This window comes from Garra rufa, chromosome 17 (genome assembly GCF_049309525.1).
Source record: "Garra rufa chromosome 17, GarRuf1.0, whole genome shotgun sequence".
Classification (NCBI taxonomy): Eukaryota; Metazoa; Chordata; class Actinopteri; order Cypriniformes; family Cyprinidae; genus Garra; species Garra rufa.
In genome coordinates, this window is record NC_133377.1 from 25,960,407 (window position 1) to 25,987,229 (window position 26,823).

Sequence of the window (26,823 nt, forward strand, 5' to 3'; positions counted from 1 at the left end):
TTATACACTTTATTAATCTATTCAGTATTTATTAATACCTACTTATATCCAAATTTGCACCCTAATATACCTGTACCTAACAATGGCATACTCTGTATATTGTGTTTTTGCTATTTTGCACTTTGCACTTTGTCTTGTGTACTTGTATATTGTTCTTTTTTATAATCTATGTCCTGTCTTGTCACTGTCACTCTATTGCACTGTGGAGCTGCTGTCACTAAAACAAATTCCTAGTATGTGTAAACATACCTGGCAATAAAGCTCATTCTGATTCTGATTCTGATATTTAAGCCTAACCGTTTGCAATTATCAATGTAATCAATCAACTGGGTAAGTAAGGTGATGACTATTAGTTAATTTTAACTAATAAGAATATTTCCTGAAATTTTTAAATGTCAAACGTAAGCACTACTCGCAAAAAATGGACAATTACTGATTTTATAATGTCATCTTGTACATTTGACATATATTACTTGGGTCACACTGTAAGGTCAAGTTCTCTTTGTTATTTAACTACTAACTACGACTTTTGTCTCAGTAAACTCTTAATTTGCTACATTATTATAATAAGTACAAATAAACAGATAAATATGCTAGGAATATGCATTCTAGCTAAAGGGATAGTTAACCCAAACTACCAAGTTCAAGGCCCAGAAAGGTAGTAAGAACATTGTTAAAGGGGTCATCCGATGCCCATTTTCCACAAGTTAATATGATGCTTTAGGGTCCTAATGAAAAGTTTGTAATATACTTTGATTAAAAATTCTCTATGGTAGTGTAAAAAACACTCATTTTACCTGGTAAAAAATGCCTCTGTCCTCAGCAAGGATATCAGTACCTGGCCCTTTAAATTTTATGAACCTCTGCTCACCCCGCCCTTCAGTTCTGTGGGGCGTGTCATTACATAGCACACGGGGTGTTGCCTAGACAACAGTTGGGGGTATAGTTGTATAGTTTGGGTGAAAATGGCACTTGGGGGCTTTGAAGACACTGTACAACCCCATCCATTTAAAATTTAATTTAAAAACCGGAGTTGGAACCGAAACAAGATGGCACTTGCAAAGAAGTTCGGCAATTAACGTTACGGCTTATACTGGACGTGTCAATGTCACTTTGATTTATCTTTATATGTAATGTTACTGGCAGGGTAGAGTACTGAGAGAGATAAGAATGCAATGTGTTTACTGTGTTTACTATGGTAAAGAGACGAACGCAGTGTGTTTAACGTTACTGTGGTAAAGAGATGAACGCGGGTGTGTTTACTGTGGTAAAGAGACGAACGCGGTGTGTTTACTGTGGTAAAGAGACGAGCGCGGTGTGTTTACGGTGTTTACTGTGGTAAAGAGACGAACGCGGTGTGTTTACTGTGGTAAAGAGACGAGCGCGGTGTGTTTACGGTGTTTACTGTGGTAAAGAGACTAACGCGGTGTGTTTACGGTGTTTACTGTGGTAAAGAGACTAACGCGGTGTGTTTACGGTGTTTACTGTGGTAAAGAGACGAGCGCGGTGTGTTTATGGTGTTTACTGTGGTAAAGAGACTAACGCGGTGTGTTTACGGTGTTTACTGTGGTAAAGAGACGAACGCGGTGTGTTTACGGTGTTTACTGTGGTAAAGAGACGAACGCGGTGTGTTTACTGTGTTTACTGTGGTACAGAGCTGAACACGGTGTGTTTACTGTGGTAAAGAGATGAACGCGGTGTATTTACTGTGTTTACGGTGGTACAGAGCTGAACACAGTGTGTTTACTGTGGTAAAGAGATGAATGCGGTGTATTTACTGTGGTACAGAGCTGAACACAGTGTGTTTACTGTGGTAAAGAGATGAACGCGGTGTATTTACTGTGTTTACTGTGGTACAGAGCTGAACACAGTGTGTTTACTGTGGTAAAGAGATGAACGCGGTGTATTTACTGTGTTTACTGTGGTACAGAGCTGAACACAGTGTGTTTACTGTGGTAAAGAGATGAACGCAGTGTATTTACTGTGTTTACGGTGGTACAGAGCTGAGCGCGGTGTGTTTACTGTGTTTACTGTGGTACAGAGCTGAACACGGTGTGTTTACTGTGGTAAAGAGATGAACGCGGTGTATTTACTGTGTTTACTGTGGTACAGAGCTGAACACAGTGTGTTTACTGTGGTAAAGAGATGAACGCGGTGTATTTACTGTGTTTACGGTGGTACAGAGCTGAGCGCGGTGTGTTTACTGTGTTTACTGTGGTACAGAGCTGAACACGGTGTGTTTACTGTGGTAAAGAGATGAACGCGGTGTGTTTACTGTGTTCACGGTGGTACAGAGCTGAGCGCGGTGTGTTTACTGTGTTTACTGTGGTAGAGAGCTGAACGTGATGTGTTTACTGTGGTAAAGAGACGAACGCGGTGTGTTTACTGTGTTTACTGTGGTAAAGAGATGAACGCGGTGTATTTACTGTGGTAAAGAGACGAACGCGGTGTGTTTACTGTGTTTACTGTGGTAAAGAGATGAACGCGGTGTATTTACTGTGTTTACTGTGGTACAGAGCTGAACACAGTGTGTTTACTGTGGTAAAGAGATGAACGCGGTGTATTTACTGTGTTTACTGTGGTACAGAGCTGAACACAGTGTGTTTACTGTGGTAAAGAGATGAACGCGGTGTATTTACTGTGTTTACGGTGGTACAGAGCTGAGCGCGGTGTGTTTACTGTGGTACAGAGCTGAACACTGTGTGTTTACTGTGGTAAAGAGATGAACGCGGTGTGTTTACTGTGTTTACAGTGGTACAGAGCTGAGCGCGGTGTATTTACTGTGTTTACTGTGGTACAGAGCTGAACACAGTGTGTTTACTGTGGTAAAGAGATGAACGCGGTGTATTTACTGTGTTTACTGTGGTACAGAGCTGAACACAGTGTGTTTACTGTGGTAAAGAGATGAACGCGGTGTATTTACTGTGTTTACTGTGGTACAGAGCTGAACACAGTGTGTTTACTGTGGTAAAGAGATGAACGCAGTGTATTTACTGTGTTTACGGTGGTACAGAGCTGAGCGCGGTGTGTTTACTGTGTTTACTGTGGTACAGAGCTGAACACGGTGTGTTTACTGTGGTAAAGAGATGAACGCGGTGTATTTACTGTGTTTACTGTGGTACAGAGCTGAACACAGTGTGTTTACTGTGGTAAAGAGATGAACGCGGTGTATTTACTGTGTTTACGGTGGTACAGAGCTGAGCGCGGTGTGTTTACTGTGTTTACTGTGGTACAGAGCTGAACACGGTGTGTTTACTGTGGTAAAGAGATGAACGCGGTGTGTTTACTGTGTTCACGGTGGTACAGAGCTGAGCGCGGTGTGTTTACTGTGTTTACTGTGGTAGAGAGCTGAACGTGATGTGTTTACTGTGGTAAAGAGACGAACGCGGTGTGTTTACTGTGTTTACTGTGGTAAAGAGATGAACGCGGTGTATTTACTGTGGTAAAGAGACGAACGCGGTGTGTTTACTGTGTTTACTGTGGTAAAGAGATGAACGCGGTGTATTTACTGTGTTTACTGTGGTACAGAGCTGAACACAGTGTGTTTACTGTGGTAAAGAGATGAACGCGGTGTATTTACTGTGTTTACTGTGGTACAGAGCTGAACACAGTGTGTTTACTGTGGTAAAGAGATGAACGCGGTGTATTTACTGTGTTTACGGTGGTACAGAGCTGAGCGCGGTGTGTTTACTGTGGTACAGAGCTGAACACTGTGTGTTTACTGTGGTAAAGAGATGAACGCGGTGTGTTTACTGTGTTTACGGTGGTACAGAGCTGAGCGCGGTGTATTTACTGTGTTTACTGTGGTACAGAGCTGAACACAGTGTGTTTACTGTGGTAAAGAGATGAACGCGGTGTATTTACTGTGTTTACGGTAAACACAGTAAATACACCGCTGAGCGCGGTGTGTTTACTGTGGTACAGAGCTGAACACGGTGTGTTTACTGTGGTAAAGAGATGAACGCGGTGTGTTTACTGTGTTCACGGTGGTACAGAGCTGAGCGCGGTGTGTTTACTGTGTTTACTGTGGTAGAGAGCTGAACGTGATGTGTTTACTGTGGTAAAGAGACGAACGCGGTGTGTTTACTGTGTTTACTGTGGTAAAGAGACGAATGCGGTGTGTTTACGGTGTTTACTGTGGTAAAGAGACGAACGCGGTGTGTTTACTGTGTTTACTGTGGTAAAGAGACGAACGCGGTGTGTTTACGGTGTTTACTGTGGTAAAGAGACGAACGCGGTGTGTTTACTGTGGTACACAGCTGAACACGGTGTGTTTACTGTGGTAAAGAGATTAACGCGGTGTGTTTACTGTGTTTACGGTGGTACAGAGCTGAGCGCGGTGTGTCACTGATTTATCTTACTGGCAGGGTAGAGTACTGAGAGAGATACGAACGCAATGTGTTTACTGTGTTTACTATGGTAAAGAGACGAACGCAGTGTGTTTAACGTTACTGTTAGGGATGCTCATATTGACCGTTTAACCGTTAACCGACAGTAAGAATTTTAACCGATTATTACTATCAGTTAAACGGTTTAAAAGGGTTTTTTTTTTATTTTTTTTTTATGTTTGCTGCATGGTGAAAGAAATAATGCTATTTGTAAGTTATCTGTTTACTCATGCACGCGTGTCGACATGTGCAGTGTGGCTGTATAGACATATTTTGCTTCACCTTTACTTAGTAAACAGATGCAATATATGCAACTCAATGGCAAGTGGCGTTATTGGGTTATCAGAGAGTGAATCCGTGAGTGAATGTATTCAAATTCTGAATGAATTATAGTCTAGAAAGTAAGTGCTATGCGCTCCCATTACAATCACTGGAAAGCTATCACTCATCCTAGAGTAGTTCATCGCAATCTCATAAAGTTATTAAAAAGTAATAAAATAACCTTTACACTGCACAATTAATGTCTTATTTATATAATGCCAACACTTTCTTTGTTTTAATAAGAGAGTTCGCGAAAGTGTAGAAGTCAGCAAAACTGAAACCGGCACTTTGGTTGGTGAGTGGATTGTAACATAGCCTCCTGTGATTGGCCACAGTGATAATCAAATCAACATACATGTCTGTGATTGGCTATTGCTGAACGCTGTAAAACACGTGCTTCTCCACACGCATATGACAGTGGATGGAAGTCCCGAACCGCAAACTGAAAGGGTTTTTGTGATGGTGTTTTTTTCGCGGATCTAAGAGTTAACAGGCGGTCCTGCCTACCCGTACAGCATGTGGACATGTTAAAAACTAGGCACACTGAGGTATTGGCTGGCCTGCTATATATTTTTATGTCCGACGAGAAGAATAAGACCGGTACAGTTCTTCAAAGCGCATAAAAGGATTCAGTGTGTTTTAGTTTTGTCATCTTTATTAGGTAGTTATTTAATTTATACATATTTAGTGTAGGCCTATTTATATTATTCTTTTTTTTTCATTCAGATTTTCTCTGTTCTCAGAACCGCTGCTGATGCGTGATAATTTAAGTATATGTCAATACAGTTTTTGTTGTTGCTCTGTATGCTGCTGTTTGCACGTTAAAATAAAACATTTGCTTGTATTTTTAATGTATCATCACAGATACTCGTGCATTCTATTTTTATTTTAAACTAATTTATTATTCTAATTTTATCAGTTAACGGTTAATGTTCGGATAACGAGCAGCGGTTGTCGGTCAGGAAAATTAACCGAAATGAGCATCCCTAGTTACTGTGGTAAAGAGATGAACGCGGGTGTGTTTACTGTGGTAAAGAGACGAACGCGGTGTGTTTACTGTGGTAAAGAGACAAACGCGGTGTGTTTACTGTGGTAAAGAGACTAACGCGGTGTGTTTACGGTGTTTACTGTGGTAAAGAGACGAACACGGTGTGTTTACTGTGGTAAAGAGCTGAACATGGTGTGTTTACTGTGGTAAAGAGATGAACGCGGTGTGTTTACTGTGTTTACGGTGGTACAGAGCTGAACATGGTGTGTTTACTGTGGTAAAGAGATGAACGCGGTGTGTTTACTGTGGTAAAGAGATGAACGCGGTGTGTTTACGGTGGTACAGAGCTGAGCGCGGTGTGTTTACTGTGTTTACTGTGGTACAGAGCTGAACACGGTGTGTTTACTGTGATAAAGAGATGAACGCGGTGTGTTTACTGTGTTTACGGTGGTACAGAGCTGAGCGCGGTGTGTTTACTGTGTTTACCGTGGTACAGAGCTGAACATGGTGTGTTTACTGTGGTAAAGAGATGAACGCGGTGTGTTTACTGTGTTTACGGTGGTACAGAGCTGAGCGCGGTGTGTTTACTGTGTTTACCGTGGTACAGAGCTGAACATGGTGTGTTTACTGTGGTAAAGAGATAAAAGCGGTGTGTTTACTGTGTTTACGGTGGTACAGAGCTGAGCGCGGTGTGTTTACTGTGTTTACTGTGGTACAGAGCTGAACACGGTGTGTTTACTGTGATAAAGAGATGAACGCGGTGTGTTTACTGTGTTTACGGTGGTACAGAGCTGAGCGCGGTGTGTTTACTGTGTTTACTGTGGTAGAGAGCTGAACGTGATGTGTTTACTGTGGTAAAGAGACGAACGCGGTGTGTTTACTGAGGTATAGCTGATTGAACAAGAGCAAAAAAGTGATAGGTTAACATAACTTACCCTGTCCTTATATTGAAATACATAAATGTGAGTGTTAGTCTTTACTCATATGCAGTTGCGGGCTGTAAACAGGTTTGCTGGTATTGCGTTAATGTTACATCTTAATCATTAACAGACACAGTTTTAAACCATCTAGCGTTACAAAGCTAAGCTTTATACTGACCCTCCTTTATAAAGCAGTATGGTGAGAAATTATTTGTGTAAACATTAACCTATTTAGGTAGATCGGTGGTCACATTCCATCAGTGCTGTCAGTCTACACTCGGGCAGGTCTATGCTAAAACACTGCTGTCTATCAACTATCGCAGGAGCGGCCTCTGTCGGTGTTACGTCACAATGACAGGCATCTGAGAACGGCTCGATATGAGAAGAGGCAAATTATTTTACTAAATTAAAAGAAAACTACTGGGCGGATCTTTGTCATTCTAGGGTGGTTGTGTACACACACACTCCTAATACACATTTCAGTTCAAACAGCTTGTAAAAGTGCATGTGGCACCGGATGACCCCTTTAAAATAGTCCATGTGACATCAGTGGTTCAACTATAATTTTACGAAGCTAAATTGCCCCCCCCAAAATAATGACTTTATTCAATAATTTCTTCTCTGCTCTGTTTTAACAATGTCCTTATTACCTTTCTGAGCCTTGAATGTGGTAGTTGCGTTGTTGTCTATGCAGGGTCAGAAAGCTCCTGAATTTCATCAGAAATATCTTAAATTTGTGTCTTATGGTTTTGGAACAACATGTAATTAATGACATAATTTTCATTTTTTGGGTATACTATACCTTTAATAGTGATAACTGGTTCTTAAAATAATAGTGTTATCATTAATTGTATTTTTTACAATGTTAAGATAAATTATGTTGTTCCTTTAACCTACAACGGTCATATAATTGCACATTTTTGTTTTTCAATTCCTTTTTCTTCAGGTACAACATCCGAAAAAGTCAGTACATAGCACAACCTTGAAACTTTTAAATCACCTACGATTCCTACTGCTACATTAAGCTCTGGTTGCGAACGAATGGACCAAAATATTGTACTGAGTCACCGTTAACGGTAATGATCCTTTGTAACTTCTATATACTTTCATTTTGTATGTAAAACACTTACAGTCCTAGCGCATTATTAAATACATAGCCACATACGTGGTGGTGATAGTGAGGTACATTTACATTAGTCTATATTTGTACTAGAATATTTATATTGGATATTAATAAACAGATATTCGAAATCAAAAGACACTTGAATAGAGCTTCACGGTCTGACAATGTCACAGTCTGAATGAATTCTTTTTTTTCTTTTTTTCCTTTTAATTTTCTCCTTCTGAAGTCTTCATGTCACAAGTCAGATTTGAATTCAGGTTACCTGCATATAATGCAAAATATAATAATATATGCATTACCCTGCAAGCCATGTCTATTGTACAACATCAAATATGCTTTTTGTTGTGGCTTTTCTTGCTTTACCAGACTAGAAGAATGCAAATAGCAGTGCTTTTACAAAGAAATTACTTGCATTCTTTCAGTAAAATCATAAGGCCCTGAAATTTATTGACGTGGAAAGGCTTTTATCATCCAAGATTCATGAAATAATGACTTTGCATAGTCACACAATAGTCAAAGCTGAAAGAATTTAAAGACTGTACTTACTCTTACTATACTCATCTATGACTTTGACCCTGCTTCAAAGTACGCTAATAATTTACTGCACATCCTTTCTACACAGTTTGAGCTGCTGAAGTCTTACCGATGCAGGAAGGAAGAGGATTATCCCAGGCCCGCCTCTCTCCCGTCATGCATTTGAGCACACCGCTGCCGTGCAGTGTGTATCCAGGGTCGCACTTGTAGGTGATGGTGCTGCCAGAGAAGTGGCCCTGGTCGTTGACCTTGAAGCCAAACTGGGGCACCCCAGGGTCCTCACAGTGAGAGAGCTCAAAACCTGAAAGATATTACGGGTGTTAGATTAATGATGGCTGTTTGACTCAAGATTTTCTTAACAAGAGTGCTTTTATTGTACTTAAGGCATTTATTGAAATATCCCTGCATAAACCTGTCAAAAACAACAAAGATGGAGCACTACGATAAGTTCGGTAAGACTAGATTCAGAATATGACTGAGAACAACCCAAACTGCATAGCTTTATGAGGTCATTACAGCGATGATTGCTTAAATTTGCCTTCGCCTGATATTTTCATGCTGCTCTGTGGCAAAGCTGTAAAAGTTTGCCATTAATGTGATCATTAACGGCAACAATTTGAAGTTAAGATCCTACTGGGCTGGTAGGCAGAGACGGTCCCTTGCTAAGCAGGCAGAACAATTAAGATTAAGTGCTTGGTTAATTTGGAGCCATAATCAGAACCAAAGCACAGACCCCTCTCACTGTGCGACACATCCTGTTATTAATTGTGTAGCTATGACTCATTATCATTAAACAGCCAGTACTCAGAAATAGCCGAAAACACATGGCAGCTCGCTCAGCATATCACAGAATTTTAATTAAGCACTAATATTTCAAAGTTTCCTTTTATAGTAACCATCATTAATAAGTTATTAACAAACACTAGATTTCATTTGATTTCAAATACATACAAATATTAATATATACAGAAGTTGTTCCGAGAAAGGATTTAGACACTTTTTGACCCTGCATAGACAGCAACACAACTACCAAGTTCAAGTCCCAAAAAGGTAGTAAGGACATCATTAAAACAGTCCATGTTGTATCAATGTTATGAAGCTACAAGAATACATTTTGTGCGCAAAGAAAACAAAAAATATAGCTGCTAGCAGCGATTACCAGGGTTATAGCACTTTAGGGCATTTAAGAACATATGAAAAAGACATTAAATATTATTTAGCAAGCATGTAACCACCTAAATCAATGATTTAAAAAAATGATTTTTGGCAAATACAGGTAATTTGCCATTAGAATATGATGTTTAGAATGTTTATGACTATTATAGCGGCAACTGTAGCATACTTGTTTAAAACTTGGTAGTATGTGCTCGCCAGGTTTCGTGAAGTTTTAAGTTTTCATTTAGGCTTTAGGGTATATTTGGACAGGCCCCTTTTCTAAACGACCCTGTTATAGCTTTCCAAAGGGTAAATTTCAACATTTTTTGATAATTATTGACCCAGAGAGTCCAGAAAATTACTCTGCAGTGTTTTTTTCCTCCAGATTAAGCAAAAAACCTAGGACTAGTTCACAAAAGTAGCAATATACAATCATTTACACCCTTGAAAAATGCGATATCGCCTCCCCAGTGGCCAGTTTCTTTCAGACCTTTAGGGTTGTGAGTCAAACAGGCTCACCAAGTTTCATTCAAATCGACCTCCGTTAACCTTGTCTAATAAGTATACTGGCCTATGGCAGCCATTTTTTCTGACCTTTCAGATCTTTTAGGCACTTCGTACCAATTTTCATGTCAATAGGACAAACGGCTGCATAGTTATGGCAGATTTTATTGTTTTTCCCTCTTATGGCGGCACCAAGTGGACAAGCTGTGCAACAGATTCAGCTCTTACGTAAGCATTGTGAGTTTGGCGAAGATATCTCATTTTGTTAAAAAAATTATAGCTAGTTTAATAAAGGTAGACCTGCTCCTTTTGGCCGTTTTGGCATCCCTTTGCGACAGAAAGTTGAAAGATAAACTTTTTTTGATAATTTTTACTCTCCAGAGAATTTTCCTGTAGTGGTTTTGTTCGGATCGGATAAAAAACCTAGGACTAGTTTGCAAAAGAAGGTGATAGACAAATCCAATGTGTGTTTTGTCCAACATGAGTCAAGGATTCCAATGACATAAGACACTTGAGCCTGCCATGAATGGTTTAGGAGTTATGAGCGATTTCGTACTTATGATCGCTGTAGCGCCCCCGTCAGGCCAGTTGGGACAGGCCTTAGTGACATTGTAGATGGTGTGAATACCACCATCCCTCCAAGTTTCAAGTCTCAGCAATTTACAGTTTGGTCTGACTGATCAGTTTTACATGAAGATTGCTGATTCATTCCATTTGAGTCTCTGCTGTGCGTTCACGAGAGTACAACCACACATGTGCGTGGTGATGCTGACACAGGAGCCAGCATTCTGACGTAGAACTCGGATGAGCCGTTTCTTGTGTACAAGCAGAAGACGACGTACGCTGTACAAAAAACAGTCGTAAACATGTCTGAAGATTTCGACAGAGGATGATGAGAATTTTTTGCCCAGCCTTAATTATTTGAACCAGAATATACAGATAATGAACTAAGAGATGGACGTTCTACGTCAAAACACGGATGTGCTGTGGTACTCTCGTAAATGCTGAAGGTTGATATGGAAGAGAAGAAATTGTTCAATAAAGGCGTTCTTTTTTTCTTTGTGCACAAAAAGTATTCATGAAGCTTTACAGAATTGTGGTTGAACTATTATTTTAACAATGTCCTTACTACACTTTCTGGCCCTGAGCATGGCAGTTGTGTTTCTGACTATGCAGGGTCAAAAAGCTCTTGGATTTCATCAAAAATATCTTAATCTGTGTTATAAAGATGAACGAAGGCCTTATGGGTTTGGAACGACATGAAGGTGAGTATTTAATGAAAGAATTTTCATTTTTGAATAAACTATCCCCTTAAGTAACAACATTTCAGCTCTGTACTACAAAACACATGGCGATCAACTTACTGTGACAAAGTTATTAAAGTGTTACAAAGACTGTGAGGGTGTGTTGGTTTAGCAAAATCCTCTTATCTCGGAGTTCACTCTCTGAAAAATAATAGGTCTCTTAAGATGACCACATGGAGACTTGTATAGCTTATCAGTGGTCCACCATTAAGCTGCAAGTTGTTAAGTACAGATAAACACAACAGCATTTAGAATCAACTGTATGTGGAGGCAAAAACTTCACTAAAATCTGACACCTGGCTTTGATTGCTAGTTGATTACAGGTTGTAGTTTCACAGCACGCTTGGGTTGAGATTAGGACCAAATAAACAATGCTATTTTAATCAGCTACTGTACATTCAGCCCCCCCCCCCCCCCCCCCTTCCTGGTTTAGGTCTCTAAATTACAACATCTAGATACTGGAGGTGGCCCGGCTTCTCTGGCTCGCTCTGACCTTTATTATACACTCAAATGGCTAATCCTTCAGGGGGAATGGAATCGTAGACAGACAGGGATTTAGTCGATTTCAAATGAGATAGCCCACCAGCAGGTTAATACTTTACCCCCCACTGGAACTAAAACCTTGTTGAATCCCACACTGCGAGCACAATAGCATTAAAGCGCACCGAATTCAGACCAAGTGCCTGCACAACTCTGGCTCTGGGCCAACAAAGCCAAGGTCAGTGGAGACACAGTCATGTTTCTCCAGGTCCACTTCCTGATAATCCCTTTGAGCTGACCAAAAGCTGATTGTTTCAGGTGTTCTCATGCTTTTCTTATGTCCTTCCTGTGTAAAAAAAGGCTTTTGCTATCTATTGGTTGTTGAGTTCTAAGGAAATCAAATCTTTTGGAATTGAGCAAAAGTACGAAGTGATGCAATTACATTTTGTAAATAATCTCTCTTAATGTTTCGAGAGATTGCAGATGTGACTAAATGCAATACAAGTATCATGATTTAATGCATCTTTTCATTTGTTGAACGAACATATTTTATTTCAGTTCATGAATCATTGATAGTTATGTTATTCACATAAAGCCTTGTTTATGCTTAAAAATTACAGAAATATCAGCTGCCACAGCAAGAAGCAACACTGAGAAGTAGCAGCTTGCAGAACTTTATATTCCTGATGTTGTATGTTTCTGGCTTTAAACATTTACATTTTAATGGCTAACATTTTAAACCACTGATTGCATTTAGTTTAAAGACATCATCTGAGATCAAACTGTATTTAAACATGTTAAAAGCAATTCATTTACCACTGTATAAAATAAAAAGAAGAAAAGTTGTCCAAATTAAGTTCTTGGCGATGCATATTACTAATAAAAAATGTAAGTTTTGATGCATTTACTGTAGGAAATATACAAAATATCTTAATAGAGCATGATCTTCACTTAATATCCTAATGATTTTTTGGCATAAAAGGAAAAATTGATAATTTTGACACCATACAACTATTGCTACAAATATACCCATGCTACTTATGAAGTTTTGTGGCCCAGATTTATCTAAATATTTCTATACATGAACAACTGATCAGTTATAACGGCTATTATTCATTTATATACTTTAAATGATTTAAAAATTTTACCAAAGATATGAGAACTGTACAGTAATGCAACAGGTAATACATAGAATCAAATGCATTCAAAAGAATAAGAGTGTTAGGACAAGTCCAAACATTAAAATACCATGCATCGCTTACAGCCCACCACAAACCTCCATAGAACATCTTATGAACTACAATTAAGGACCAATTCAAAAATAAATGCACCATTATCAGCTATTTATGGCCCTTATAACAGAGAACTATGTAGTTGTTTGGTTTAGAAATAACAAATAATGTTTCCTTGCGTCTTATATATTTTGCTCACACTGTCATCAAGAAAAACTCATATGGCTCACATATGTGGCAATATAAAAGATATGTTGATAATATACTGTGGAAGCCATCACCAACTATCACTTGCCTGTAGGAAACACTCTGTTGGTCAAAATAAAGCAATAACATTTCATCTACTGCCTTCTTTCTGTCAATTGTCTGCAATGTGAATGACTCTTACGAGGTGGGTACTCTTTATTAAGATCGGCACTTTATTTGGAGTGAATAGCGTTTCTTTATTACTAAGGTCAACCGCTAGAGTGCTGAAATATGTGCAGTGTATAGGGCCAGAGTAATAACTTACTGGAATAAACCAGTTTGAAGCCTTCTCCAGTGGCCTCTGCATCACTGTAGAACTCCAGCCAAAGGTGATTGGAGGTGCTGATGAGGGTCAGACCCAGCATAGATGAACCGGTGAAGGCCCCCAGCATGTGAGCCGCGTTGTCTTTACCATCATAGATCTGGAAGGCAGTAAGATCAAATGTAGATCACAAAAAAACAGCAAGATAAAAAGAAAATGCTGCCTGATGTTTGTTCTATCCAAAGCCAAAATATACAAAATATTTAGTTTGAGCAGTCTTTCTAAGATAGTCATATTATTATTGCTCTTTGTTTATCTGGATGTGTACAGCAACATCTGCCGGACCCTCTCAGTCAGCGAAGATGAAAGGAAAAATAAAAATGTATGTGGTGTTTATGAATATGATTTAAATCCCTTTTCACACATAACAAGTTGTATATTTCTTAGTTTCTTTTGAGACGAAAAGGCCTCATAAAAGAGGTCCATATGGCTTGTACACAACATTTACTGAAGTTTTCATATCCAGCCTTATACTGTGTTCACTGTAATTCACATCTGATAAAAAATGTAAATGACTCATTCACAACTCATAATGATCCAGAGTTCAATCCACTGACTCAATGATCCAGTCGTTACAGTTAAAAGCTCACTGGAGTGGAAGATTATCAGTGATTAAAGGAATAGTTCACCCAGAAATGGAAATTACCCCATGATTTACTCACCCTCAACGCATCCTAGGTGTATATGACTTTCTTCTTTCAGACAAATACAATCATAGTTATATTGAAAATGTCCTGGCTCTTGCAAGCTTTACATTGGCAGTGAATGGTGGTCAAAATTTTTAAGCAAGGATGCATGGATGGATGCACTTTATTCCACTTCAAAATCTCAAGACCCATTCACTGCCATTATAAAGCTTGGAAGAGCCAGGACATTTTGTAATATAACTCAGATTGTATTTGTATGAAAGAAGAAAGTCATATACACCTAGGATGGCTTGAGGATGAGTAAATCATGGGGTAATTGTCTTTTTTGAGTCAACTATCCATTTAACAACTTCAATTTTGGTCTGTTACATACACAAAGCTATCATATGTCTTTAGAAAATGTGTATATAGCACAGTCAAAGTCTTTTCAAAGACAGTCTTTTGCATTCTGTATATAAGTAAGTTATAAGATAGTAAATGTAAATGAGTGAGTAAATGAAGACAGAATTTTCTGCTTTTTTTTTTTTTTTCAAAAAAAGGTTGCATGACATTACTGTTTTTTTGCAGTCCTGTAACTAGGTAGCCAATTTATGCCTGCTCTGTGCCAACTCAAAATTCAGTGTAAAGGCACAATGCCAAGACGAAAAGCCAAATTAAATTATGCCTACCTAGATCTAGATCAGACTAGTTGTAATTGCTGTGTAAATGCATTTAAGCTACTTCTGAGCAGCATTAAACAGTCTATGCAAAGATACCTAAATGCCACTTCAGAAGTGTTTCTGTGCCACCTTTGCCGTGTAAATTTGGCGCGAGTGTAGAAATACCTTCAGAATGTCACCCTGGGCCAGATGGAAGGTTCTGGCAGAAATGTTGATTCCTTTCCCAGCCTGCACCTGTATGCTGTAAATGCACTCGTGGTTGTTCTCGTAGTTCATGGGGTAATTCGGTGACAGCAGAATCCCTTCATTGTTGATGACAGATGAGCCGCACTCAGCTAAAGATGGGAAATAAAACCAAGGAACATTGGGGAAAAATGGAGTAACACCAGCACAAAGCTAGTAATCAAAACGTCACCTACTATTATTATATAAAGATATTCAGTTAACATTTTGCTACACAGAAACATACCACACGGACATTTTGCTGCCATAAAAGCTCACTGTGCGTTAATACAGGTCTGGCATTTTCAAAATGATTGGTCTGGACAGCACGAGACTGCGATGCTTGTGTGACGACGGGTTTAAAAAGTGAAATCGACAGAGCTGATTCGTGCCATTGTAGCTTTAATTCAAAGTCCCACATTGTTAGGGGACATAAGTTGGACTGAACAATAACCATCAAATGCAGATTTAATGGAACAACAGACAGTAAAAACAGGTGTATTAATATCCATCATGTATTCTGGTGCAGGAGAAAGACCAACATAAAGCAACACAGCCTGGCTGATTTATTTAACATCCCCTCGCCGTTTCTCTCCATGCCGCTCCATGTTATGACGATATTACCAGTGTCATATTTTGAATAAATCACCACTGTTACTGCCTCCATTTAGTAAATTACCTACATACACCCCCCCCTCCTTGGTGAGTCAGCCCGGGACATGATATGAATTTACATTGGGCGAGACTTATCTTTTCCCATATGCCCTTCTTCTCACTTTCATCCAGTTCCAAAGAAAAAAAATAGTTAGGAGCAATGTGACAGACCCCATGAGGTTAACAACTGCCCTGCAATCTAAATAAATAAGGCCCTCAAAGAAATTATAGTGTGGTAGAATGAGTTTTTCCAGCACTATTTTACCTCATGCTCACATGTGTTTTGTTCAGAGCATCGCAATGAAAAAATACCTAAGTGCAATTCTGAAGTGGCCCGGGGAATGTAGCTTGGGTTGGGATTGCAAGCGCTCCTGTCAAAAGTAATGTTTGCGGATGGTAATTTGGACTCCTGCTTCATTCACACAACCTGATCCAGTCTGACCGGCAACTGAAACTGAAACAACTGACCCTTGTGTTTGGAAAAATGTGATACTTCAGAAAGCTACTTTCAGTAAGGAAGGCAGTATGTTCAAAAAACTGTGGGAGTTTCTGAGAGTTTGAGAATCAAGTCAGATGCCAGAGCTTATAAAGTGATGTTTAATCTGACAGAGCAGGATGTCAGAGATGAGCTTGGGGGAAGCAGAGTCTCAGAACTGGGAGACATTGAGAGGTTTGATATCTGCCCAGACCATAGATGTTTCTAGAACTTATTTAGAGCCTGTGATTAATTTAACTGTCAGCATTCTTAAAAAAATCCTGAAAAGTGACTATTAGTAAGCTATCTGAGGTTATTCCATGCCTTCTCTCCTTACCAACTGCAAAGTCATTCTGTCATCATTTACTCAACCTCATGTTGTTCCAAACCAGTAAGACTTTCTTTCTTCTGTGGAACTTAAAAGAAGATTTCTCAGTGCGTGTGTGTTTTCCATACAATGGACGCCAAAGGTAGCCTAAACTGTTTGGTTACCAACATTCATCAAAATATGTTCTTTCATACTCCACAGAAGAAAAAAAGTCAGGTTTAGACCAACATAAGGGTAAGTAAATTGTAGAAAGTTCTTAAGTCGATGGCAATGTTTGACATGGAGCTATGCAAAGTTGTCACAAACTATGTTTCCATCACCTTGTTTTTATGCCCATTTTGAAGTACAGCATCAGAAATGAGTGATGGAAATGCCAAATTTCAGTTAAACTGCGTGCTGTTCTTTAGAAAAATCCTTTAGGTCTCACAAATTTTGGGGTTTTCTAGCATTTTTGTGTATTTGAACCCTTTCCAACAATGACTGTATGATTTTGAGATCCATCTTTTCACACTGAGGACCATTTAGAGACTCCTATGCAACTATTACAGAAGGTTCAAATGCTCACTGACGCTCCAGAAGAAGAAACCATGCATTAAAATCCGGGGGGTAAAAACTTTTGAACAGAATGGTGTGTCCTTTTTTCTTATTTTGCCTAAATATTAGGGATGTAACGGTATCAAAACTTCACGGTACTGTAATACCTCGGTATGAATGGCACGGTACAGTATTTATTGAATCATTTACAGGAAAAACAAAACTAATGAAGAGACTCGAAAAAAGTGCCAGAAGTGTTTATTAAACTGTTTACATGAACACTGAACATATCAATGGCATACAAATTAGCCATCTATCTGTAAACTTTGAAACAGGAACTTCAATTTTTCAATTTTAATAACAAAAAATGATTAAACCATGTAAAAAAAATAAAATAATAAAGTTTCAATTTAGTATTCTTGAAAACTCAGAAAAAATAAAAATAGCAGCCTACCTATTGCGGCTGGCCCATGTGCTGAATGAGTATTTGAGAACACTCACCTCATTCACTCACACACTCACTTATTCAGACAGAGACAGGTTTTATACAGAGTAACCGAAATGCTTCCACACATCCGATTTAAAACCCGCTTTTACGCCTGTTTCACACATACTCCGTATACAGTGCGTATGCAGTTTGTGTGCGTTACGTATGCGGTGCAGAAGCAGCACTTTTCCTAGTTTTAAACTTAGCCAAAAAGCCACGTGTTGACTGTAAAACACAGACTTCATTTATATGCATTTATGGTGTAATCACCACATTTCCGTGTCAATACATGTTCATTTTTACAGCTAACAATGCGCTGTCACTTTAATTCAGGGCTGCAGCACAGCAAAAAATAGACTCGGTGCGGAAACGATCGCTGCACTGCTGCAAACGCACCGCTTCTGGGACGCACTGCCGGACAGCAACCGCGTGCAGTGTGAACGTTCTAATCTGTTAGCATGGGTGCGGAAAAAAATACGCAACGCACACGAACTGCAGACGGAGTATATGTGAAACAGGCGTTAGGTTCGACCATTTCCATCTCTTATCCTTCGCGGATACTAGCAGCACCCGCCATTTCCGCATTACTGGATCTGTAGCGACAACAGACCGCAAAGGATGATGGCCACGCCTGGGCTGATGGGAATTGTAGTTCCCGCTACCTCCCGTTCGCTCTATTCGCCTGAGCAAACTTTTCTCAGAAGACCTATCGTTTTATCGAGTCATGCGACCACGGTAGTATCGAAAAAATTTGCTATTGCGGTACGACGGTATTTACAATACCGTTACATCCCTACTAAATATAATATTTTTTTCATTTAGTACTGCCCTTCAGAGGCTACAGAAGATATTTACATGTTTCCCAGAGGACAAAATAAGTTACATTTACCATGATCGTCAAATTCAAAAAATTTTCACCCCCGGCTCTTAATGCATGGCTTTTCCTTCTGGAGCATCACTGAGCATTTGAAGCTACTGTAATAGTTGTCCCTCAGTTGTCCTCAGTGTGAAAAGATGGATCTCAAAATCATACAGTCATTGTTGGAAAGGTTTCAAATACACAAATATGCTGGAAAACCAAAGAATTTGTAGGACCTGAATGATTTCCCTGAAGATCAGTGGGCGGTTTAACTGTTCAGGACAAACAAAGGACTCATGAACAAAACAAAACAAACAAACAAAAAAACAGCTGTGGATCATTCAGGTAAAAACACAGTATTTAGAATCATACTAAATAAACTAATAACATGCATTTTGTATGATACCTCTTATATTGGTAAAATAAACATTTTGCAGATTTTGAAAGGGGGGTTTAAACGTTTGACCTCAGCTATATACTGTATGAAAATTATTATATTTAGTGGCTTCTCCTACTTTTCTCAGTGATATTTAGTGCAAGTTTATCAGGAAATTACAATTTTGTTCTCTTCGACTCATATGGAAACAGAGCCTTTTTGCAAATGTTTTATGCAATATTCCAATTTTGCGCCTAAGTTAAATTCGCAGCTTTGGATGGAAACCTAGCTACAGATGCACACTCCACTGTCCATTTCAGTAAAGTCACAAGTTGAAATTCAACCAAATACCATTGTAACTCATTCATCTTCTCAAATAAATGTCATTTTAAATCAACCAAAAGTTAAGTGAGATTCAAACTTGTGACCTCTCACACTTAAGGCAATAATTATTCCTCTGAACCTCACAAGCTCATGCACAGGTCAGAGACTGAGCCCCCCTCCTAAGACTAAAATCCTAGAATCGCCTCTGGCACAGACCTTTGGTCATTGGGGAACTTACAGAAACACAGGACAAGTTTTATGCATACTTAACTATCATTACAGACATCTGTGGAAGGAATGAAGGATACTCAGTGGCGGATTCTGGCACAGGCGATATTGGCAGTTGCCTAGGGCAGCAGTGTCCCCTGCGTGCCACTCCTGCACACATCAGATGAGCACTCCAATTTTGCTGGTAATGAAGCGATGATATTGTCTTACAGGACACGTCAGCTTAATCAAATCATAAAATAAAAAAAACGTGTGCCGCCTTTAAAAATTTGTGGTGAGACACACAGACATAGACATATAGTTGTCAATACAATATTTTAAGAAACTGTGTTACTGTATGCATGTCTTTTATTGCAAAAAACGTTTAAGGCCCAGAAAAGTAGTAAGGACATTGTTAAATAGTCCATGCGACATCGGTGGTTCAACTTTAATTTTATGAAGCTACAAGAATACATTATTGTGTACAAAGAAAACAAAAACCACATCGAATGCAAACAAATTAATTTTGTAGATTAAAATATATCTTGCATTAAATATGTAAATACATGTGTGTGTAAAGATAGTACACTACTAACACTAGCATCTGCAAGTATTACTCTCTTTCACAGAAAACCATAACAAGCAACAATCAACTGGATGGAATGAATGTAACATCCGCTTAAAAAAAGATAAATGTGGTCATTTAGAAAAATGGTCTCATTTAAAACAATTAAACGATGAATGAAGTGCATAGCGGAGCCTAACACTAATCCCTATTCTGTTGTAGACTATAAACAAAACGTGCATCAATCAACCAAATGGTTTATACGCAGTGTTTAAATGCATGCATACTAAATCGCCACTGCAAACAAGTGTCTTGTTGCTAATCCAGTGGAAAAGGATGCTTTCCTGTTGAATCTTTGTGTCTGATGTCTTTAAGCCAGTTGCTTGGCACCATGAAAGGCCAATCTGATAAGATCAGCTTCTGGTAAAGAGACAGGAGGCTTTCCTTCCTTTGGTGACAACATCATTTGTGGAGTATACAAAAAAGGATTTGGTGTGCTCACGTAAGCCACTGAAGCAGTTTCAGTCTGTTTCTTCTAACGTTAAGGCTTTGCTCAATCGGTGGACGAGAGTTCAGACACATCTGTCCGCCTCTATCAGATGTTGCTGTTTGGCTCGCATTTATTGTCATTCTGTGTTGTCATGCCTGACTCTTGTTTGGTTTGCTTGGAAACAGACAAAGAATGTCCAGATTGTCCAGAAGGCTCACTCAGGCACGAGTGGATGTTTCAGCCCATGGCCGCATGAGCAAAGACTGCTACAAGCTCAAATATTGAGAAACTGCTGTTGTGCAAATGTGGAAAAATGGCAGAACTCAAGGGAAAAAGAGCAACCTGAATTAGGGGAGGCCGATATACCGGTAGACACGATTAACCTGTAAAAAATTTGTCACTGTTGTCTCTATCCAGGTTACGCCCTCACGTGACGTTGCTGTGCTACGTGGTCACGATAAATCGTTTCCACTTTTTTAAGCATTACGTTTTTAAAACAAGTGATTTTAGGCCGTTGAAGCACATGTGTAACAGTATATTCGACTCGGGCAGCTCTTAAAGTGACAGCAGTCTAATATTCCTGCTGTCTGTCATTCACGTTAATCAAACAACAAAAGAGAGAAAATCTTTCAGTCACTTTTAATAAGAAGAAATATATATTTAATTTACACAGTGAAGAATATGCAGTATTTTTATACATTTGATTACTTTATACAATGTATGAAGCATTTCTTATGTATTTGTTCTACTGTAGTTTTTTTTTTTTGTCCCATTGCTTGTAAGTAGTTTCTTATTCTTATTTAATTGCCGACTGTTTACTTGTTTTCAGTGAACTTGAAGACTTTTATTTTAGGATAGTATTAGTTTTTTGTGATACTGACACGGTGACAAGAATTATGAAGTGTTTTTTTATATCAAAAATGTTGATATCATAAAGACCTTATTTAAAGTAAAAATAACTATAAAGTGATATATAGTTACTGTGAAATAAAATTACTCCTATTGTGATTCAAGATTTTGTTCATATCGCTCACCCCATAACCTGAATCCCATATTAACTGACTAACTTGGCTAACTTGTAGATAGACAACAGGACTTCAAATCTTTAATGGCGCAAAAGGTTTCAAACCAGTGCCATGTATTTATGTATGTCATTTGACAGAAGTAAAGAGTACAAAAAATATTTCATACTTTCAAATGGAATGAAATATAAATCTCTTAATTGTAGGCAAAAATGTTATTACTTTTACACAATGTGATTAAATTTAAAGTGTGCAAGCTTACAGAAAGTATCAAGTATTATTTTGTTTTAATTAAGATTTTAATTGCCAAATTCCTAATATTACACAACTCTAAAGATGGCTAGAGAAATATAAAACTGAATATAACGAGCAAAGTAGGAAACTAGGTAGGAAAGTAGGAAATATCTGGTTACTATTATTATTCAGTCTTAGTCATAGTCATAGAAAAAAAATGATATTTTCAGAAAGAAAAAAGTTCTAAAAGTTGTTTACACTTTAGATAAAGCAAAAAGAAAAATAGACAAGTGCATCTACATTTTTTACAAGTGCTAAAATACAGGTTAGTGAAGAAGTGCAAACTGAGAATGAATTATGAATCATAAAAAGCTGTATTCACATGAACTTTTGCATTTGTATTGCTCTTATATCTAGAGCCACAGGCCTTATAATCCATATGTTTGACAAACCCACCAATACCAGCTGTAAACTTCTTGAACCGAACATGCTTCTACCCATTATGAGTTACACAAACCTCTTCAAGGCTGATATGATGAAAGGCAACGTGAAAGCTCTTGTACTGTATACCATAAACTGTATTTCCATCCAGCATGTCATCTGGCACAATAACATAATGAACTCATTGATACAGCTCAGTGCCTACTGAGAGGCAATTTTACTACCATTCTTTCATAAGATGGAGGTGAGTGGACCGCCTCAAGTGCAAGACTGTATTCTAACTCATCTATGCATTTATCATCACTGAAGCATCATGGGGTGCACATTGCTTAATTCCCTTGTAATTTGGCTGTGCAGTTGCCAGACAACTCAGACGGCCAACGCAATAAATAGTTTTCACAGCAAATGATCCATTGGTACGGGGTTCAACGAAGCCACGTTTCACTTTTCACTTTTTTCCCTTAAGACAAAGTTGGTCTGTGCGAATCTATCTTAAGCCTTGGAGTAAACAGAAAAAAAAAAAAAAAAAAAAACAGGTGGCGAGTCTTGATGGTATGACTAGACGTTCCATCAGGGGACTTCGATATTTACCAGGCCTCTTGTAAACACGGGAAACAAGCCCATTTGAAATTGGGGTGTTTGGGAAAAACAAATCAATTTGAAATGCAGTAGCAACGCAGGCGAAACATTGCTGAAATTGCTTTATGATGGAATATGACCTTCTGAACCACAGGAAACAAAACTGAAGGGAAACCAAAACTGATGAATCTGCAATGCAGTGTTTGTGTGGGTCAGAAGCTCGAACCTCCCTGACAGATAATCAGGTAAACTGAATCCTGAAACACAATTTAAATTCCAAACACATCACACCTGTTCACACACCAGTTAGGAGGTGTGCCTCTGTGTGTGTGAGCAAGTTAAAAGGGCTTACATAATCACACATACACGCACCAAATAAATACTCATGTTCTTCACATTTGTCGACTCATTACGTAGCAAGGTCAACAGATAGCACAAACATGAATTGCACTAAGCCTCATTGGAAAACATACATTTTTTTATTTTAGATCAGGGTTGCCAAGTCTGCATAACAAAACCAACCCAACCGCTACTTCAAGGTAGCCCAATCATGGCCAAAACTAGCCCAAATATATTCAGGGGGAAAACGGCTAGCAAAATCACCCCTAAATAATGCCAAAATCTTTTTCTAGGAGGTCCCACCTTGGTTTGAAAACACGTTCTGGGGGGATGGGGGATTTCTCTTCAATCCGCAGACTAAAAAACAGCCTGTTGCAGCAGTATAAAAATAGCCCAATTCTTCAGAAAAACCAAAGACTTGGCAACAGTGGGACAGATATGTAGAACAACAGACAAACTGGGAGATAGAGAGATAGACAGATAGATAGCTAGATAGATAGACAGACAGACAGAGGGACGGATGGATGGACAGATGGAACAGACCAGACCAGAGACAGACAGACAGACATGATAAATAAGCCTCTTTCACACAGCGATTCTGGAAAATACACTGATAATGTTTCCCATGATTTGTCCCGTCATTTTGGTTCATTCACACTGCCAGTGATTTTTCGGATTCAGTGTGTGTGCTCACACATGACCTGTAAAGATCTCATAAAGACGTGATGTTTGGATGTAATGTGTAATGCGACGTGTCCCATTCCACTAAACTGGCGAATGATCTCAGCTTAAGCACGGATAGTGAGGAGCTCCCTGATCGCTGCTTCATTACAGTTTCCACATATTTTTTTTGTTGTAAACAATCCCGTTTTGCGTTCACACAGAAGACACTCTGGCAATTTTCTGGAATCAACACGCAGTGTGAAAGGAGCTATAGACAGACAGATAGACCGATGGATGGATGGATGGACGGATGGACAAACTGAACAGATGGGACCAGACACAGACAGACAGACAGACAGAGAGACAGACAGACATATTTGCTCACACACATAGATGGATAGACAGATGGATGGATGGATGGATGGATGGATAACAGAACAAACTGGATGGATGAACGAACAGAACTGAAGAGAACAGAACAGGACAGGACAGGACAGGACAGGACAGGACAGGACAGGACAACAGAACAGAACAGAGACAGAGACAGAGACAGAGACAGATAGACAGATATATAGATATATAGATTAATGGATGGACGGACAGACGGAACAGAACAGAACAGAACAGATCAAAACAGAACAGAACAGAACAGATCAAAACAGAGACAGAAAGACTAAAACAGAGACAGGCATGACAGACAGATCTTGCCATCCATGTTTTTCTTATAATTCCTTTTCCTGTCCTTATAGATGGATGGACAGATGAAACAGAACCGACCAGACCAGACCGACCCGACAGACAGACAGACAGACAGATAGACAGATAGATAGATAGAACAGAACATAGATAGACAGAACAGAGATGGATAAAAGGAACTGAACAGCACAGAACAGAACAGGAACAGACAGACACATAGATATATTATCAGTTCTTCCAGAAACTCGCGATGTTGTGATCGCGCCAATTCACGCAAATTCAGCCAATCCCCGTAATTTATTTGCGGCCTTGCAATTTCATCCAATCCTTGCTTGACCGACACTTCTCTACAGCAAAACATGCCAGAAGGATGTCCGTGCAAGAGCCGACACGACAAGTGACTATCACCGAAGCTGTTGCTCGCAAATCCATCGCAAGCAGCGAAAGGAACAAGGTAAACAACAAAACTTCATAATGTTTGTAAAACTAGGTCTGTGGTGGTTTGCTTCTGTCAGTTGTCAGGCAGGCCTTGTGTGGGCAAAGGTGATAGTGCTAGTGAGTTTGAGAGGGGCAGTTAACAAAACTATTTTTCATGCTTTCACACGGTAGTTTCATCAATCATTTATTCCAGTGTTTCCCCTACATAGACTTAGCCGTGGCGCCACGGCAACAAAATGCTAAAAGTCTAAATATTTTACGGGGACAACATGATTTTTTCTTAATTCTCCTTAAAACTCCTGGTTCAGTGCGGTGCAATACCACTCAGAGCACTTTAAACTCTACAAGGAGTTCACAGAGATGGAAATAAAGGTAAGACTCTTCCTCCTTTCAGTACAAATTCTCACAATGATAACAAGTTTCCAATTCATCCCAGTTTACACTAGCATGTGCCCTAATAAACATGTTAAAGTTTATGCTTTTGGATTTGCTTATGTAAATTGCATTGAAGCAGGACTAAATTCTGTTTTAATTCTATTCACAGGTGTGTGGCAGCAGTGCACCGCAGTCTGTGGAGAGACTCCATGAGATGCTACAGAATGAAGACATGGCTCAGTGTCTCCAGGTTCAGCTCAGCATCATGGCAGATAAGTGTGAATGTATTCTACAGCTACTTGACATCTTTCAGAGCAGGAAACCTATAACCACCAAGTTTTTTGACTACTTCGAGGATCTACAGATGAACTTTACTGCAAACAAGGAGTTACAGTATGAATCCTGTGCTGAGCACTTTGAAGGGCTTGATGTCCATCATGCCGCCAAAACACACATCCTCAACTTAGTGCATCTAGCGTACAGCAATGCAGAGGAAAAACTCACCAAGTACATGTCAGAGGGACAGCCATCAACTTCCTTCGAGAAGACAGAGTGTTTGACCCTCGTTACATTTCATTCATGGAGGACAGTGTTTCTGGCTACACACACATCCCAGGCTTCAGTGCTGTCCCCGATGATGAGTTTGATGCCTACTTCCAACACCTGGGTCCAGCAGCACTCAAAGCGTCAGAATGTGGAGTGGTAGACCTAGATGTGTTTTGGGATGGGCTTCTCGAGAGATTTTCAGTCCTCAGTGCCTTAGCCAAACGATACAAGGATGTCATCGTGAACTCAGCAGATGCTGAAAGAAGCAACAGCCTTTACAAGCTTGTGCTATCAAGCAGAAGAAGATCAATCACTAACAGCAACCTCAAAGCCTTGGTCTTCTTGTACCACAATCAGCAACTCACTAGTGGAGTGTTTGAGAGGGATGAGCTCAAGATCGATTGTGGGCCCGACTCTGAGGATGAAGTGGAGGACAGTTTGGATACTTAGGAAGTTAGCGTTGAAGAATGAACTGTCTTACCATTCTAATGAATGATTTGATTGTTGACATGTTTTAGTCTGCATTTCATATGCTATGTTGGAAGAACATCCAGTTGGCTCATATTTGTTCACACTGGACAATGTCAAGTTGAATTTAAAAGAAATGGGCTTTTTTATTTAATGAAACAATTTATTTTATTACAAGATTGTTCTTTTTGAAACTTCTGTTAGGCTGAAAATAGCCTTTGCAATTTATTCTAATGCAACTGATTCACTGCATTTCATATTTTATGTTGGAGGAACAATCACAAAAAAATCCTGTGAAATCCTGGAGGGACTGATATATAGATTGATGGATTGATGGACAGACGAATGGTACGAATGGTACTTTGCACTTTACTCTAATGCAACTGATTCACTGCATTTCATATTTTATGTTGGAGGAACATCCAGTTGGTTCATACTTGTTTACACTGGGCAATGTCAAGTTGAATTGAAAAGAAATGGGCTTATATTTTTTGCCCATGAATTGTCAGGGTTGAAAAATAGCCTTTGCACTTTATTCTGATGAGCAAATAAAACATATTTTGCCAGAATTTTTGAATTCCTGTGCTTTGGGGGAGTAAGCTCGCAAAGAACACTTAAAAAATTCATAACATGTTTGTGAAATCATAAGGTAATGCAATGCTGTTGAGAAAAATCTGT

The 26,823-nt window shown here is 39.1% G+C and overlaps 1 protein-coding gene across 1 annotated transcript in view; it reads right to left on the bottom strand.

Annotated features, from left to right (window-relative positions):
• The window catches only part of csmd3b (CUB and Sushi multiple domains 3b), a gene marked incomplete at its 5' end in the record, with an annotated part of 285,452 nt that overhangs the window by 187,064 nt on the left and 71,565 nt on the right, over positions 1-26,823 (bottom strand). The window contains 3 exons of the mRNA XM_073821447.1: positions 8,384-8,575; positions 13,461-13,617; positions 14,989-15,158. Coding sequence (XP_073677548.1) covers positions 8,384-8,575; positions 13,461-13,617; positions 14,989-15,158 — 519 coding nt within the window. The remainder of the gene's footprint in view (positions 1-8,383; positions 8,576-13,460; positions 13,618-14,988; positions 15,159-26,823) is intronic.